This window comes from Ylistrum balloti, unplaced genomic scaffold (assembly GCF_031769215.1).
Source record: "Ylistrum balloti isolate Yb309-2 unplaced genomic scaffold, AGI_CSIRO_Ybal_v1 Utg371276, whole genome shotgun sequence".
Taxonomy (NCBI): Eukaryota; Metazoa; Mollusca; class Bivalvia; order Pectinida; family Pectinidae; genus Ylistrum; species Ylistrum balloti.
The window spans coordinates 143,746-163,242 of record NW_026782686.1 but is presented as its reverse complement, the minus strand read 5'-3'; the positions used below and the strand labels follow the sequence as shown (position 1 = coordinate 163,242).

At 33.1% G+C, this 19,497-nt stretch overlaps 1 protein-coding gene across 1 annotated transcript; it reads right to left on the bottom strand.

Moving 5' to 3' along the window:
* Positions 1-1,392: 1,392 nt before the first annotated feature.
* On the bottom strand, positions 1,393-18,072 carry LOC132561761 (lysocardiolipin acyltransferase 1-like). Its single transcript, XM_060226462.1, has 5 exons — positions 17,888-18,072; positions 10,663-10,861; positions 7,046-7,158; positions 6,214-6,364; positions 1,393-3,023 (listed from the first exon to the last, which is right to left on the bottom strand). Exons 1-5 carry the CDS (start codon positions 18,047-18,049, stop codon positions 2,557-2,559), a joined length of 1,092 nt encoding a protein of 363 aa, XP_060082445.1. The 5' UTR covers positions 18,050-18,072; the 3' UTR covers positions 1,393-2,556.
* Between the last annotated feature and the right edge of the window lie 1,425 nt (positions 18,073-19,497).

Below are 19,497 nucleotides of genomic sequence, written 5' to 3'. Positions count from 1 at the left end.
AAAATGATGAATGCTCCTTAAAAGCAACTTCACTGGACACAAAATTTTAATAATTCTATAATTAATGGGTTCAGGCACTGACTTTGGTACACTACACATTGTCTTAGTATGATGAATGTATGTAACAAGTTTCATTATTCTAGTTTAAACGCAAGCATAGTTATGCTTTGGACACAGATTTTAACAATGGGCAATAACCCCGTAATTGAGGTGTTGAGGGCCCTGAATTTGATACACTCCACATTGCCTTAGTATGACCAATGTACACAAGTTCCATGATCCTCGCTGAACTGTCATGAAAGGACGGAAAAAGCGGCAACTATATGATTCCCTTAAAATTTTCAGCAGCATAATAAACAATTACCTGTCAGTGCGACATATTGAAATAAAATAATGATTCTGGTCATTTTTAGTCAGGTATTCCATATACCTAATGTGGACAATAAACAAATCACACTATTTTATATCATACCAGTCAGTATTTAATAGACAAAAGTTGTAGGAACAATCACACAGTTAAAATACCTCAGTTGTACACTCCACACAGCAGTCATACCAATCATTAAACAATAATACATCTATCAAACAATATCACCATTTTAAAATATGAGATCGTCCTGAAAGTCCATAAGATGGGTGTTTATTGGGTTTACATACGTTAATAACAGTTGTGAATAACTAGCAGTATGTCTCCATCAGTTTAGATAAATGACTGATATTGTTATTACAGAGTAATTTTCTCCTTAGTATGTCATCACACAGACATAAGATGAAAAACAATGGATGTGTCATCAAGCTGCTTACAAAGGTAGATCTGTTATCACAATTTTACAATGGTGGACATGTCATCAAACACTATGTTGGATGTGTCATCAAACACTTACAATGGTGGATTTATCATCACTCACTAACAATGATTGATGTGTCATCACACACTCACAAAGGTAGACCTGTTATCACAATCTTACAATGGTAGACATGTCATCAAACACTATGGTGGATGTGTCATCAAACACTTGAAATGGTGGATTTATCATCACACACAAACAATGATGGACACATTATCACAAACACAATGGTGGATGTGTCATCACTTACAAAGGCGGATGTGTCATCACACACATTTACAATGATGCGGTTTCAGCACACTTATAATGGTGGATGAGTCATCATGCACACTTACAATTGTAGACAAAACTGTTAGTCAACTGTCATGGTGGCCTTAAGAAATGTCTTCTGTTGTCAGGAGACACCACCTATTGGTAAACTATGATGGTGACCGGAAAAAATTAAAGGTCATTTGTTGTCAGGAGACACCAACTGTTGGGTAACTATGATGGTGACCTTAAGAAGGTCATTTGTTGTCAGGAGACACCATTTATTGGTCAACTGTTGGATAACCATAACAGTGATTGATGGAAAGGTCATCAGTAGGTAGGGGATACCAACTGTTGGTCAACTTACACAGTGACCTTTAGCGAGGTCATCAGTATGCAGGGACATTGATGAAACAGATGGTCAACACAAATGAAGACTGGTCATCATTAGCCATTAAAGACTCACCAATCAATGAAATAAACTGCATTCTAAAATTATTGTAAATACTGCTAAAAAGACATAAAAACACCAGGAAAACAGTGCAAAATATTCTAAATTGAGTTGGATGTATAAGTTAGAATATCTATTGTTTAATACTGCATCTCACAATTGATGTAATAATTTCACTTCATTATTCTATAACTTTATGTTAACATTCAGTCATATTAACATGATTAGAACTGACAATTTACACAGGGATATAAATATAGACCACAAAGAAATATATAACTTTCAATACTGATAAATAATATTTCATCGACTTTACATGGGTGATCTCCCCTTACATGTTACCATGGTAAAATTCTGTTTTCTTCTAAATCTGTTATATAATAAAATATTGTGAAGGTATTGGTGGGTTTCTGTGGTTCTATAAGTATAAAAGGAGAAAGTAATTCTAAACAAGGACACCTGGTACATAGCATGACATCATAACAAATGTTTAGATAAAGAGACACAGGTGGAAGGTTTCCATTAAATCAAACAGACTCTCGAATATCTATGTGGTGCTGAGGGACAAATTAAATTTGTTACCTGAATATTTTCAAAGCTGATTTATCTCAATTACTGATATTCTGTAACAAAATGGCAATCACAACCAAACCAAGATAAGTCTACTAGTGTCTCACATACACCTTGTTGGAACATAATTGAGTCAAAATGGAACATGAAAAAACTGTTATGAACTTTTTTCTGTTTCTTCAGTTTTGCTGAATCTTTTTTGCAATGTGGACAAATGCAGCAGAAAAACAATTGTATATAACATTATGTTGATTATGATGTCACTTTGGCCAAATGTCGTGTAAAGGTAAAAAGCCAGAAGGGATAAGACAGATCTTATAATAGGTAGTGTGTTAGATTTTTCTATTTGATATTTTATAAAAACACAGAATCAGCCTAGGTTAGAGCAAGCAATGAAGTGATTGTGTACACTTTAATTTATCAGCAACAAAAAATGGCCTAGGGTTCTACCTGAGTGACAGTACTGGCCAGGAATTTCCCCATGCCACCATATCTACTGACTAAAACAAAACCTAAGCCACACAGCAGTGTGTACCACCTCACTACTGGAGCGTACAGTAAAAATATTGTAGCTGCTACTTGGAAAATATTCCAGAACACCAGTGAGAATGTGAACAAGTGTTGTACATAATCTTCCTTCTGCTGCCTAGCAGGATCAACCGGGGACCCTGAGAAAACTCGGTCACCAAGGTAATAATCTTTCAGTTGTTGTTCCTTTTGCTGCCATCGCTCACGGCACCATTTATCTATGCCTTCCTTGTCAAGTGGCACATCCACATCACTGTAGGCTTTAACATTGAAGTGCACCTCAGAAGGAAAGTTTCCCCGAAGGATATCCTTTTCACCCTGTGGGATATGTTTAGGGTAGGCCACAGCTACATCTAACAGAGAGTCCAGCAGATTATCTACAATAAATACATACAAATATGAATAACCCTGAAAACACCTACACCACAAGGCCGCAGACTTTGTAATCTCATGTGTAATGACGCAGGTTTTGTCTCATGCATACAGCACAACAGGAACCTTAAAATGTGACCAGTCCATTTAACTCAACATCAGTACAACATGATGGAAGAATCCCTCTGGATAAACATCAAGTGTGTAGTTGTGATGTACTGGATAATGGTGATACCAAATATTACACAGAACTCAGTATATAATGTACATACTACCAAGAGGTCATTCAAGTCAGCACTACTACTGATTCAAGTCAGCACTACTACTGATTCAACTACTGATTCAAGTCAGCACTACTACTGCTTCAACTACTGATTCAAGTCAGCACTACTACTGATTCAACTACTGATTCAAGTCAGCACTACTACTGATTCAAGTCAGCACTACTACTGATTCAACTACTGATTCAAGTCAGCACTACTACTGATTCAACTACTGATTCAAGTCAGCACTACTACTGATTCAAGTCAGCACTACTACTGATTCAACTACTGATTCAAGTCAGCACTACTACTGATTCAACTACTGATTCAAGTCAGCACTACTACTGATTCAACTACTGATTCAAGTCAGCACTACTACTGATTCAAGTCAGCACTACTACTGATTCAACTACTGATTCAAGTCAGCACTACTACTGATTCAAGTCAGCACTACTACTGATTCAACTACTGATTCAAGTCAGCACTACTACTGATTCAACTACTGATTCAAGTCAGCACTGCTACTGATTCAACTACAGATTCAGGTCAGCACTACTACTGATTCAACTACTGATTCAAGTCAGCACTACTACTGATTCAACTACTGATTCAAGTCAGCACTACTACTGATTCAACTACTGATTCAAGCCAGCACTACTACTGATTCTAGTCAGCACTACTACTGATTCAACTACTGATTCAAGTCAGCACTACTACTGATTCTAGTCAGCACTACTACTGATTCAACTACTGATTCAAGTCAGCACTACTACTGATTCAACTACTGATTCAAGTCAGCACTACTACTGATTCAACTACTGATTCAAGTCAGCACTACTACTGATTCAACTACTGATTCAAGTCAGCACTACTACTGATTCAACTACTGATTCAAGTCAGCACTACTACTGATTCAACTACAGATTCAGGTCAGCACTACTACTGATTCAACTACTGATTCAAGTCAGCACTACTACTGATTCAACTACTGATTCAAGTCAGCACTACTACTGATTCAACTACTGATTCAAGTCAGCACTACTACTGATTCTAGTCAGCACTACTACTGATTCAACTACTGATTCAAGTCAGCACTACTACTGATTCAACTACTGATTCAAGTCAGCACTACTACTGATTCAAGTCAGCACTACTACTGATTCAACTACTGATTTAAGTCAGCACTACTACTGATTCAACTACTGATTCAAGTCAGCACTACTACTGATTCAACTACTGATTCAAGTCAGCACTACTACTGATTCAACTACTGATTCAAGTCAGCACTACTACTGATTCAACTACTGATTCAAGTCAGCACTACTACTGATTCAACTACTGATTCAAGTCAGCACTACTACTGATTCAACTACTGATTCAAGTCAGCACTACTACTGATTCAACTACTGATTCAAGTCAGCACTACTACTGATTCAACTACTGATTTAAGTCAGCACTACTACTGATTCAACTACTGATTCAAGTCAGCACTACTACTGATTCAGGTCAGCACTACTACTGATTCAACTACTGATTTAAGTCAGCACTACTACTGAAGTGGTAAAAAAGGGCCATTTATCAAGAAGAAACATAAAGACAGCACTATGGCCTACTGAAGCAGTACACAAAACCCAATACCACAGAGAAGAAACTTAGATCTGACACTCAGTCAGCAGTATGGTCTACTGAAGCAGTACACAAAACCCAATACCACAGAGGAGAAACTTAGATCTGACACTCAGCAGTATGGTCTACTGAAGCAGTACACAAAACCCAATACCACAGAGAAGAAACTTAGATCTGACACTCAGCAGTATGGTCTACTGAAGCAGTACACAAAACCCAATACCACAGAGGAGAAACTTAGATCTGACACTCAGTCAGCAGTATGGTCTACTGAAGCAGTACACAAAACCCAATACCACAGAGGAGAAACTTAGATCTGACACTCAGCAGTATGGTCTACTGAAGCAGTACACAAAACCCAATACCACAGAGGAGAAACTTAGATCTGACACTCAGTCAGCAGTATGGTCTACTGAAGCAGTACACAAAACCCAATACCACAGAGGAGAAACTTAGATCTGACACTCAGCAGTATGGTCTACTGAAGCAGTACACAAAACCCAATAACACAAATGTGACAAATGTTGATCAACACTGTGGCTATGGATCTATGTTTATTTAAATTGTTCCTTTGATATTTCATAAGAATACATTCTATCTATATGTCTATTTACTTTCATATTAAGGGTACATTCCCTCAATAGTGTTTTCAATACTAAAAACTTAACTATTGATTTTATCAATAAAACATAAGAGAGCAAAATGGAAACTCAACACAGCAATGACACTTGTATTTAGTGTTGCGTTTTGCTGTACTGTTTTCTTGTTAAGGAACTCTATTGAATCCTATACGGATCAACTCCAAGATGCTACTCTATTAAATTCTATAAACAGATCCACCCAAGGACACTACTCTATTAAATCCTATAAATAGATCAACCAGAGGATGCTACTATAAACTTCCACATAAGGAGTGTTGGATCACCATTTATTTATTATTACAATTCTATCAATAAATCATGCAATGCCTCAAATGGGAAAAAAAAAGCCAAACTGATGAGATATCAGTTTAGGGCATGTTTCTGGAATCATATTGTAAGTAAACACAGCTGTTTTTTTGGCAATGCAAAACCCTACATTCCAAACTCCATATTAAATGCATACAAAATGTTACAGTAAATAATATTAAAAAAAAATAACTTAATCAACAAAAAAATGTATATATAACATTTGAAACTCCTACAGACCAAAAAATTGAAATTTCATGATTTCGATTTTTTAAATTTTGAATATAAGCTTCAATGGTATACAGGAAATGTATAAGAGGAACATCATTAAAAGCCACATCAATACATGTAAAACTTACATTCTCTCATTTTCTCCACAAGAAAGATAAAGCCAGTGGTGCGTGGATGGAGGACATAATGGTACTTCTCAAGGTCATTATCTTCAGCATACTTGTCACTTCTCTTCATAGTGTTAGGTGTCAGGTCAGTACCCTCAGGGAACAGTAACACCTGGACAAGAAAGAAAGTGGACTGTTACATTTTTGTTTGTGAAACATAATAATTGTCACATAAAAAAACATTATAGTGATAATATCATAAAACTTATATCTAGTAATGATATCTTTAAAACACTTGCATAGATTCTAAAAAATATTTTTCTCTGCTTTGGAAATGTAAAGAAAATTCAATGTTTTCCTGTAGAACACAAAGAACAATTCTCTACACCATGCTAGTTTATGTAGCTGGAGGACATGCAGAGAACAAGACTGACCATGTCTGCAGTGGAAGAACATCAACATACCATTTTACATGTGGAACTTTGTCTCTAACACTTCGACATAAGCCATGCACATGATTTGTGTGACAAATTTTGTCTTCAACACTTCAACATAAGTAAGACATTTATTTGAACACATGACTAGTGTGACTTACTTTGTCTTTAACACTTCAACATAAGCCATACATGTGACTTGTGTGACAAACTTTGTCTTTTAACGCTTCCACATTAGCAATACATGTGACTTGTGTGACAAACTTTGTCTTTTAACACTTCAACATCAGCCATACATGTGACTTGTGTGACAAACTTTATCTTTAACACTTTAACATTAGCCATACATGTGACTTGTGTGACAACATGTATACAGCATGGTATAAATGTCTCCTAATAATATTGTGCTTTAGTCTTACCTGGGGCTTGTGTTTGACCTTATGGAAATAAGAGATACATCTAGTCATGATTTTCTGGTCAATTTCCCATTTTCTGTGTAAGAATATATAACCAGCACTCTGCATTGCCCAACCTGAAAAGTTACATCAATATACTTATCAACACACAGATTATGACACCAGCATACCTATAAGTATTTATCATGTTTTACATTAACCAGCATACCTATAAGTATTTATCATGTTTTACATTAACCAGCATACCTATAAGTATTTATCATGTTTTACATTAACCAGCATACCTATAAGTATTTATCATGTTTTACATTAACCAGCATACCTATAAGTATTTATCATGTTTTATATTAACTAGCATACCTTTAAGTATTTATCATGTTTTACATTAACCAGCATACTTATAAGTATTTAACAGTTTTACATTAACCAGCATACCTATAAGTATTTATCATGTTTTACATTAACCAGCATACCTATAAGTATTTATCATGTTTTACATTAACCAGCATACCTATAAGTATTTATCATGTTTTATATTAACTAGCATACCTTTAAGTATTTATCATGTTTTACATTAACCAGCATACTTATAAGTATTTATCACTTTTACATTAACCAGCATACCTATAAGTATTTAACACTTTTACATTAACCAGCATACCTATAAGTATTTATCATGTTTTACATTAACCAGCATACCTATAAGTATTTATCATGTTTTACATTAACTAGCATACCTATAAGTATTTATCATGTTTTACATTAACCAGCATACCTATAAGTATTTATCATGTTTTACATTAACCAGCACACCTATAAGTATTTAACAGTTTTACATTAACCAGCATACCTATAAGTATTTATCATGTTTTACATTAACTAGCATACCTATAAGTATTTAACAGTTTTACATTAACCAGCATACCTATAAGTATTTAACAGTTTTACATTAACCAGCATACCTATAAGTATTTATCATGTTTTACATTAACCAGCATACCTATAAGTATTTAACAGTTTTACATTAACCAGCATACCTATAAGTATTTAACAGTTTTACATTAACCAGCATACCTATAAGTATTTATCATGTTTTACATTAACCAGCATACCTATAAGTATTTAACAGTTTTACATTAACCAGCATACCTATAAGTATTTATCATGTTTTACATTAACCAGCATACCTATAAGTATTTATCATGTTTTACATTAACCAGCATACCTATAAGTATTTATCATGTTTTACATTAACCAGCATACCTATAAGTATTTATCATGTAGCATACCTATAAGTATTTATCATGTTTTACATTAACCAGCATACCTATAAGTATTTAACAGTTTTATAAGTATTTATCATGTTTTACATTAACCAGCATAGTATTTAACATTTTACCTATAAGTATTTAACAGTTTTACATTAACCAGCATACCTATAAGTATTTATCATGTTTTACATTAACTAGCATACCTATAAGTATTTATCATGTTTTACATTAACTAGCATACCTATAAGTATTTAACAGTTTTACATTAACCAGCATACCTATAAGTATTTATCATGTTTTACATTAACATACCTATAAGCATTTTACATTAACCAGCATACCTATAAGTATTTAACAGTTTTACATTAACCAGCATACCTATAAGTATTTATCATGTTTTACATTAACCAGCATACCTATAAGTATTTATCATGTTTTACATTAACCAGCATACCTATAAGTATTTAACATGTTTTACATTAACCAGCATACCTATAAGTATTTAACAGTTTTACATTAACCAGCATACCTATAAGTATTTATCATGTTTTACATTAACCAGCATACCTATAAGTATTTAACATAAGTATTTAACAGTTTTACATTAACCAGCATACCTATAAGTATTTATCATGTTTTACATTAACCAGCATACCTATAAGTATTTATCATGTTTTACATTAACCAGCATACCTATAAGTATTTAACAGTTTTACATTAACCAGCATACCTGTAAGTATTTATCATGTTTTACATTAACCAGCATACCTATAAGTATTTAACAGTTTTACATTAACCAGCATACCTCTATACCTATAAGTATTTAACAGTTTTACATTAACCAGCATACCTATAAGTATTTATCATGTTTTACATTAACCAGCATACCTATAAGTATTTAACAGTTTTACATTAACTAGCATACCTATAAGTATTTATCATGTTTTACATTAACCAGCATACTTATAAGTATTTAACAGTTTTACATTAACTACATAAGTAACCAGCATACCTATAAGTATTTAACAGTTTTACATTAACCAGCATACTTATAAGTATTTAACAGTATAAGTATTTAACAGTTTTACATTAACCAGCATACCTATAAGTATTTATCATGTTTTACATTAACCATAACCAGCATACCTATAAGTATTTATCATGTTTTACATTAACCAGCATACCTATAAGTATTTATCATGTTTTACATTAACCAGCATACCTATAAGTATTTATCATGTTTTACATTAACTAGCATACCTATAAGTATTTATCATGTTTTACATTAACCAGCATACCTATAAGTATTTATCATGTTTTACATTAACCAGCATACCTATAAGTATTTATCATGTTTTACATTAACCAGCATACCAGCATACCTAAGTATTTATCATGTTTTACATTAACCAGCATACCTATAAGTATTTATCATGTTTTACATTAACTAGCATACCTATAAGTATTTATCATGTTTTACATTAACCAGCATACCTATAAGTATTTATCATGTTTTACATTAATCAGCATACCTATAAGTATTTATCATGTTTTACATTAACCAGCATACCTATAAGTATTTATCATGTTTTACATTAACTAGCATACCTATAAGTATTTATCATGTTTTACATTAACTAGCATACCTATAAGTATTTATCATGTTTTACATTAACTAGCATACCTATAAGTATTTATCATGTTTTACATTAACCAGCATACCTATAAGTATTTATCATGTTTTACATTAACCAGCATAACCAGCATACCTGTAAGTATTTATCATGTTTTACATTAACCAGCATACCTATAAGTATTTATCATGTTTTACATTAACCAGCATACCTATAAGTATTTATCATGTTTTACATTAACTAGCATACCTATAAGTATTTATCATGTTTTACATTAACCAGCATACTTATAAGTATTTAACAGTTTTACATTAACTAGCATACCTATAAGTATTTAACAGTTTTACATTAACCAGCATACCTATAAGTATTTAACAGTTTTACATTAACCAGCATACCTATAAGTATTTAACAGTTTTACATTAACTAGCATACCTATAAGTATTTATCATGTTTTACATTAACCAGCATACCTATAAGTATTTATCATGTTTTACATTAACCAGCATAACCAGCATACCTATAAGTATTTATCATGTTTTACATTAACCAGCATACCTATAAGTATTTATCATGTTTTACATTAACTAGCATACCTATAAGTATTTAACAGTTTTACATTAACTAGCATACCTATAAGTATTTAACAGTTTTACATTAACTAGCATACCTATAAGTATTTAACAGTGTACATGTACTCTATTGGTATATTTACCTGGGCCTGGAACATTCTTGAGACTTTTCTTCAAACTTATTTTAAAATGTCTCAAAGAACCACAACGCAGCTGGTAAGACATCATGAACAGCCAATCAAATCGCGTTCGGTGATTCATTAAGATCAGCCCACTCTCCTGTTCAGGTATCGGGTTTCCTGTGATAACAACCTTTACACCACAGACCTTTTCAACTACAGCCTGAAATCAACAAAAACATTTGCACTGGCCATAACACAACACACAAGTCATAAAACTTCAACACATGTCATGTCACTTCAACACAAGTCATGTCACTTCAGCACATGTCACTTCAGCACAAGTCATGTCACTTCAGCACAAGTCATGACACATCAACATGTAATGCTACAACACGAGTCATGATACTTCAACACAAGTCATGTCACTTCAACACAAGTCATGTCACTTCAACACAAGTCATGTCACTTCAACACAAGTCATGTCACTTCAAAACTAGCAATACTTCAACAATAGTCATGTCACTTCAGCACAAGTCATGACACATCAACATGTAATGCTACAACACGAGTCATGATACTTCAACACAAGTCATGTCACTTCAACACAAGTCATGTCACTTCAGCACAAGTCATGACACATCAACATGTAATGCTACAACACGAGTCATGAGACTTCAACGCAAGTCATGTCACTTCAACACAAGTCATGTCACTTCAGCACAAGTCATGACACATCAACATGTAATGCTACAACACGAGTCATGATACTTCAACACAAGTCATGTCACTTCAACACAAGTCATGTCACTTCAGCACAAGTCATGACACATCAACATGTAATGCTACAACACATGTCATGTCACTTCAACACAAGTCATGTCAGTTCAAAACTAGCAATACTTCAACAATAGTCATGTCACTTCAGCACAAGTCATGACACATCAACATGTAATGCTACAACACGAGTCATGATACTTCAACACAAGTCATGTCACTTCAACACAAGTCATGTCACTTCAGCACAAGTCATGACACATCAACATGTAATGCCACAACACGAGTCATGATACTTCAACACAAGTCATGTCACTTCAACACAAGTCATGTCACTTCAGCACAAGTCATGACACATCAACATGTAATGCTACAACACGAGTCATGATACTTCAACACAAGTCATGTCACTTCAACACAAGTCATGTCACTTCAGCACAAGTCATGACACATCAACATGTAATGCTACAACACATGTCATGTCACTTCAACACAAGTCATGTCAGTTCAAAACTAGCAATACTTCAACAATAGTCATGTCACTTCAGCACAAGTCATGACACATCAACATGTAATGCTACAACACGAGTCATGATACTTCAACACAAGTCATGTCACTTCAACACAAGTCATGTCACTTCAAAACTAGCAATACTTCAACACAAGTCATGTCACTTCAGCACAAGTCATGACACATCAACATGTAATGCTACAACACGAGTCATGATACTTCAACACAAGTCATGTCACTTCAACACAAGTCATGTCACTTCAAAACTAGCAATACTTCAACACAAGTCATGTCACTTCAGCACAAGTCATGACACATCAACATGTAATGCTACAACATGAGTCATGATACTTCAACACAAGCCATGACACTTCAACACAAGTCATGACACATCAACATGTAATGCTACAACATTAGCCATGACACTTCAACACATGTCATAACACTTCAACACAAGTCATGATACTTCAACACAAGTCATGACACTTCAACACATGTCATAACACTTCAACACATGTCATGACACTTCAACACATCTCATAATACTTCAACACATGTCATGTCACTTCAACACAAGTCATAACATATAACAAAATGTTTAACTATATAAATATTATTACTTTCATTATGAAGGGTTACCATGTAACTACCTAGTTTTCAGTGTAATAACACTCATTACATAAATTGTGTTATGATCATGCAGTAATACCTATAGCTGAAGGTCCCAGTTTCAACTGTGGTGCTATAACATAAAGGTGTCATATGTATTGTGACATCACCAAAGAAAGAGATGTAGAGTGAGAGTATATAAATCAGCTGAGTTTCCAGAATACATGAATCATTAGAATGCTTCAGGTGATGGCATATAAAGTTAACAAAATACAGGTAATGTTGTGCTTGTGTGATTTGCAAGTATATCAGAAATATTTTGCCATTGACACTATGATTTTGACCAACGTGTACTAAATAACTGCAGTCTTCAGCTTGGGCTATACTATGTTTGATCCCGAAGTAATGACATACATTGATACTGTCTAATTTATTAAGCAATTGTAACCCACTTGTATAAAATAATACATTGAACAAGTAAGCATATCCTTACTGGTAAAATGCATAAAAATTAAAAAGGTGTTACTTAAATCAATAGATCCATATATTGAAAGCATCATGATCATGAAAGATTGTAAAAGAAATTTACAGGTAAAAATGATAACATACTATTGAAAAGTTGATGAACCCTATTTTTATTTGTTTATCCTTGCATGTTTTCCTCCAACTTTCAAACCAACATTGTTCCCAACATAGTAAAAATTCTACAGAGCTGATATCTGTATTTGTTAAAACTTGTATATGCAATAAAAGTTGTAGTAGATTCAATTTTCTAATGCAAAACCTTTGCACTATATGTATATATTCATTTATCTTCATCAGCACTTTTAACACTCAAATTAAAGCTCATAAAATTAACGATCAATTATTTTTGAAGACTTTATTGCTAGAAATCAGAAGTAAAACCATTTTGTACTCATGCTATAAGAAAACAGTAATGACTTTGAAAAAAAGGCTTATTGAAGATATAAAGATATTAGAGGAGAGAGCAGTTCCAAGTGATGCTATGTTAAACAGTATAATGATAAAACATTATTCATTCTCTAGCAAAACGGCTTAGTGAAAGTGAAAAGACAACTTGTAAGACTAGAATCATGATATTACACCTGCAAAATTATTCTAAAGACAGAAAGGTTCAGAAGGATTTTCAGCTGAAATTTTTTAAGACTTTTTAGAAACAACTTGAGCAATTTATGGTGAATCAATTTGGGTTATTCAGTAGCAGAACTATCAGTTATACAAAAACGAGGAATTATACATGTATCCCAAAAGGAGACAAACCCAGCAAAAACTTGAAAATTGGCGTCCCATCTCCCTGCCTGATACTATTTAAAAGTTAGCATGAGGCACAATAGCAGAAAGAATTTTAATTGTAATAAATTACTTAGCTGTAATCAAACTAGATTTATTCTAGATAGACATATTGGAGAAAACAATGCATCATACTGAAAAAAATGACATACCTCGTCTTTTTATTTTGAATTGACTTTGAAAAATGCTTTTGACTCTGTCTCTTCAGATTTTATTACCAAAACTCTTTTTCTTTTTTAATTTGGACCACCAATTATCAATATTATTAAACTTTAAAAAAAAATCCACTCTGCAGTTAACATAGGAGGGAACTCTTTCTGGCTATTGAGTGTGGATGTCATCAGGGGGACCCAGTCTCATATGTTTCTATATTGTGTGCTGAAATATTTCAATTCTATTAAGACAATTCGGATATCAGTGGTATTGTTGTATATAACAAAAAAAATCCTTTTATGCCAGTATGCTAATGATACTGTTTTGATTCTTGATAGTTCACAAAAATTCTGAAATATAATGCTACAATTTAATTATCATACAAGAATTTCAAAATGAATTTTACCAAGACCGAAGCAATTTAGATATGCAGCAAAAAGTATATGATGCTGATATAAATAGAACAGCAATATTTAACTTTGCCTGTTAAAGCTTGTTAAACTTAAATCTCTCATAAGCTTGTGGAGTCAAGTAAATCTCACTCCATTTGGTAGGATAACTATTATTAAAACATTACTGATTTAAATATTTAATCTTCTCTTTATAGCCCTTTCAAACCCACATGACTCTTACATAAAAAAATCTATAACATATCATTTGAATTTCTGTGGGGTCGAAAGACTGATAAAGTTAAATGTGAAGTTATGATCAAGTCATCCAATGAGGGTGGTTTGAAAAAGATTAACTTAAAGTCATTCATGACATCTCTTAAGGCAATGTAGGGTATTAAGAAGGCTCTATAAAGAATGTTCTAGTTGGACTCTATTAATGAGACCTGGGTGTTCTGTGAACACCAACATTTTTTGAAACAAAAGGAGAACTACATTGATAAGTTCTCTTTAACTAATTATGGAATTCATAAATTGAAAACAACAATGGAACAATGTAAGATTATATTTTGGAAAAATGTTCTGGAAGCACAATATCAAAAAATAGTTTCATCCAGTAAGCACAGCAAAAAAACATGTGAAAATCTGTTGTGGTATAATCACAATATCAGAATTAATAATACACCTGTTTTCTGTAAAGAGTGGCACAGAAAAGGAGTACTTTTTAAATATTATCTTATTAAGGAAGACTGTCCTGTCTACAATGTTGTAGTATTTTAGCAGGAATATGATATATAGATATAATTTTTTCACAGTTCACAGTATAATTGGTGCTATAAAGCATTTCATAATTTGCAGACAAGAAATTTTGATTTGGAAAACAGTAGCTTTAAATCTAAATATCATATTTAGATATACAAAAAGAGGACACTGGGTATGTATGCTGCTTTATGCCATAATGAGAAAAAACCAACATCACAAAGGAAATGGTCCACAGATTTTAATATTCAGGATGAGCAATTGACGAAGATTTATGCATGCCCTTTTAAAACTACTAATAGTACCTTTTAAAATTAAAGATGGCTTTAATACTGATTCAACCACAGAATCCACAAATCTACAAACACAATTTTACAAGAAATGGGTTTAAAACAAGATCATGTTGTACATTTTGTAAAAGATTTCCTGAAGCAATTGAACATCTATTTTTGGATTGTGATAGGGTATGTGACATTTTAAGAAAATTAAAACAAATACATTGGTACATAATGTACTTGCAGCCAGTGACATAAATTTTAATTTCGTTAAGCAGGAATTTAGCTTTGGATAATTAAGTTTCAAAGATTTTGACTTAATGAGAGACAATCTTAATTTATTATTGATTAAACAATAATACGTCTTTAATATGAAATGTAGGGAAGTGAAATGTAACATATATAACAAGTAAAAAAACTCACAATCTCATCGAACTTAAATCTCATAAATGCTTGATATTTGAGCATAAGGATTGTAAACATAATGTAGAATTACAAAACAAGTGGAAAAATGGCTTCTCATATAAAGTGACAACAATAAATATTGTTATTATACTTAGTATGCTATACAACAGCAAGCTTGAAGTGGTAGGTTTGCAACCACCCCCCTTCCCCAACCTCCAATGTGTGTATTATGTGTGCATAATGACTGTATTATATCCATTGTCATACAGAGAGGTGTACATGGGGACATGAAAAGAACCCAATAAATGTATGCTTATTGCGTTGTTTGTAAATATTTTGTTCATGAAAAGAAAAACTGAATAAAGAAAATAAAATGAAATAAAAAAAATGCATAAGACATGAGCCACCCCAAGCCATTCCTGTAAATGTGCACCACCAATGTAGTTTATGTCATATTTACCATGAACAGATTGTTGTCACTTGTTGATAATGACTCTTTATAGACATGTACACCTTACGGTATATTTGTGTTTCAGACATGCTTTTCATTTCATTGACATTTCTTAGCCCAGTAATGGATGCAAGCTGTGAACCTCTATATCCAAATATTAAAATTTACAATGTTAATTTATCAAAAGATTAATACTCTGCTATGGTATAGAGTTTATGAAATTGTTAAGGTTACTGATAAATAAAATCATTGTTTCCAATGTTCATCAAGAGATATTTCAATGGGTAGAATACTGTCCATTTCAAGAGCATTCTCTGGTAAACTGTTCCATGTATCTATGACTTGAAGTCTAAAATAGTTCTTTTTAATGTCCAAATGACAATGTTTCTCAAACAGTTTTTAGGGTGACCATTGTTTTATTTGTATTGTTCATTTGGGAAAAAATTGAGTTAATCTGCAATCATAAATATTTTTAAGAATATGAAATACTTTAACCATATCTCCTCTAACCCTGCAGTAATCTAATACTGAAAGGTTCAATCTTTCCAAATGTTTCGTGCATAAACTGGACTCACAAGAAAATCCTACAAAAATTACTGAATCATATATATACCAGACAGGCCTAGCTACATCATCCTCTAGCAAGAAAATTGATATAATTGTAACCATATATATACCAGACAGGCCTAGCTACATCATCCTCCAGCAAGAAAAATTATGTAATTGTAACCATATATATACCAGACAGGCCTAGCTACATCATCCTCTAGCAAGAAAATTTATGTAATTGTAACCATATATATACCAGACAGGCCTAGCTACATCATCCTCCAGCAAGAAAATTGATGTACATATGTAATTGTAACCATATATACCAGACAGGCCTAGCTACATCATCCTCCAACAAGAAAATTGATGCAAATATAACCATATATATATACTAGACAGGCCTAGCTACATCATCCTCCAGCAAGAAAATTGATGTACATATGTAATTGTAACCATATATACCAGACAGGCCTAGCTACATCATCCTCCAACAAGAAAATTGATGCAAATATAACCATATATATATATACTAGACAGGCCTAGCTACATGCATCCTCCAGCAAGAAAATTGATATAATTGTAACCATATATATATACCAGACAGGCCTAGTTACATCATCCTCAAGCAAGAAAATTGATGCAATTGTAACCACATATATATACTAAACAGGCCTAGCTACATGCATCCTCCAACAAGAAAATTGATGCAATTGTAATAAGCCACTTTCCTTTAGTGAACCCAGAATTTATAACATTGTACAAAATGATAATGGATTATTTTTAATTTAAAGTTTTAAGGGTTTAATAGAACATAGGCACCTGTATATGGAACAATTTGCAACACAAGCAACAAGCAAAAAATCCAAAAATCCAGTAGACTACATATACATCATACAAATGATACAGTGGTCTGGATTTTTTTTGTGTTGTTTACATTCCAGATACAGGTACCTGTGATCAGAAATAAAAATATCAAGGAATAGTTTCTACGAAAGAAATATTATAAAAAAAATATTGATATAGATATCAGATCTACATGTAGAGCACTATAAATATTTACCACAGCGTAAACCTGCCAGAGCCATATCAGCTGATCAAGTAAGCGTCTGCCAAGGGCGGGTTGAAAATACACCAGAGGGATCAGAGGTCCTAAAAAAAATATGGCTCCAAGGGTACTGCTGTACCCCAACAATATAACGAAAAGAACCCCCTTCAAGTTCATCCTCCTGATGTTGCCAACCTAACTAAGGAGAGATATGTCCATGTTTATGAACTATGTACCGGAAGTTTACGCGGATTAACTCCCCTATTGGTGTGGTGTAACATCTGGATAATAATGACATGAGAGGACAAATATTTTATTTCATCATTTAAGATGTAGTTTTTAACGCATTTCTTCCATTTTTCTCTTCGAACTTTCCAGAAATCTACAGGTAAACAGTTGATTTCAATAAAATATCAATTTATTTTTTAATAGAATTAAATTCAATTAGGTTCAAACCCTTTAAAACTGAGGACGTGTTTAGGAGTTGAAGCAACGTGTTAGTGTTAAGTCATTCAAGTTATTTGCATTTAAAATTATAGACTAAATCAAGCAGCTAATTTTGAAAAGTATATTACATCTCTGATTTGAGATTCCGAAAGATATATCCGACGGCCATGGCGAATATATTTCTGGATATTTAAAGACATGATATTACCAAAAACAGGTCAACGAAACTTGAGGAACAAATCAATCCAATACAAAGTAAACAACCCAATTTCAAGGTTAAAGGTCAACCCTTGCAAAATAAGCAAGCCATTAACAAGGCGTAGGGCCAGCCCTTGCAATGTAAACAATTCAATGACAAGGTTAAAGGTCAACCCTTGCAAAATAAGCAAGTTAATAACAAGGTTTAATTGCAACCAAAGTAAACAACACACCATCCGATAAGGACCAAGACTAACACTTATAAAGTAAATCAACCAATGATGAGACTCGAGATTAACTCTCCGAAGTAAATAAACCAATGACAATGCTAGTCTACACATCCAAACTAAACACACCAAAGAAAAGGCTCAAGGTCATTTAAAGTTATCACATCTATTACAAGGTTAGGGGGTCATTCCTTCCTAAATTGACACACGAATTCCGAGACTAGATGCCATTTGCTCAAAGTAGTAAACAAACCAATATATAACAGTAGCGTTATTTCCCTAATACACACTCAAAGCAAGAATCAAATTAAGTCACCCACACCCTATCCACATGAATTACCTCACTCAAAATTATTCTTCCTTTAATACACCCAAGAAATAACTCTATATCATTAATTGTACTATATATAGGATTCAATGTCATGTGTTTGGTCTTTATTGGGTAAAATGGGGACTATGACATTTCTCGTGAACATAAGCGACATCTTCTCCATCTTCATGTACATGCCTATTACGTGTAGGCACATGTAGCAGTACCTGTCAGCATGTTCAATAATGCATGTAGGCCTGCGTCAATCAATAGCAAAACTGATTTAAAATCTTGGTTCTAATGTCACATACAGATTGGTTAGTCAAGGCGCTTTAAATATAGAATTAACACTTAAGTAATGTAACGGCACGTCCCAGTGGAGACACAGACGGATAGCCTGAGTGTGACTAAAACTCGTCTGTTTAAAGAACAAACATTTCTTA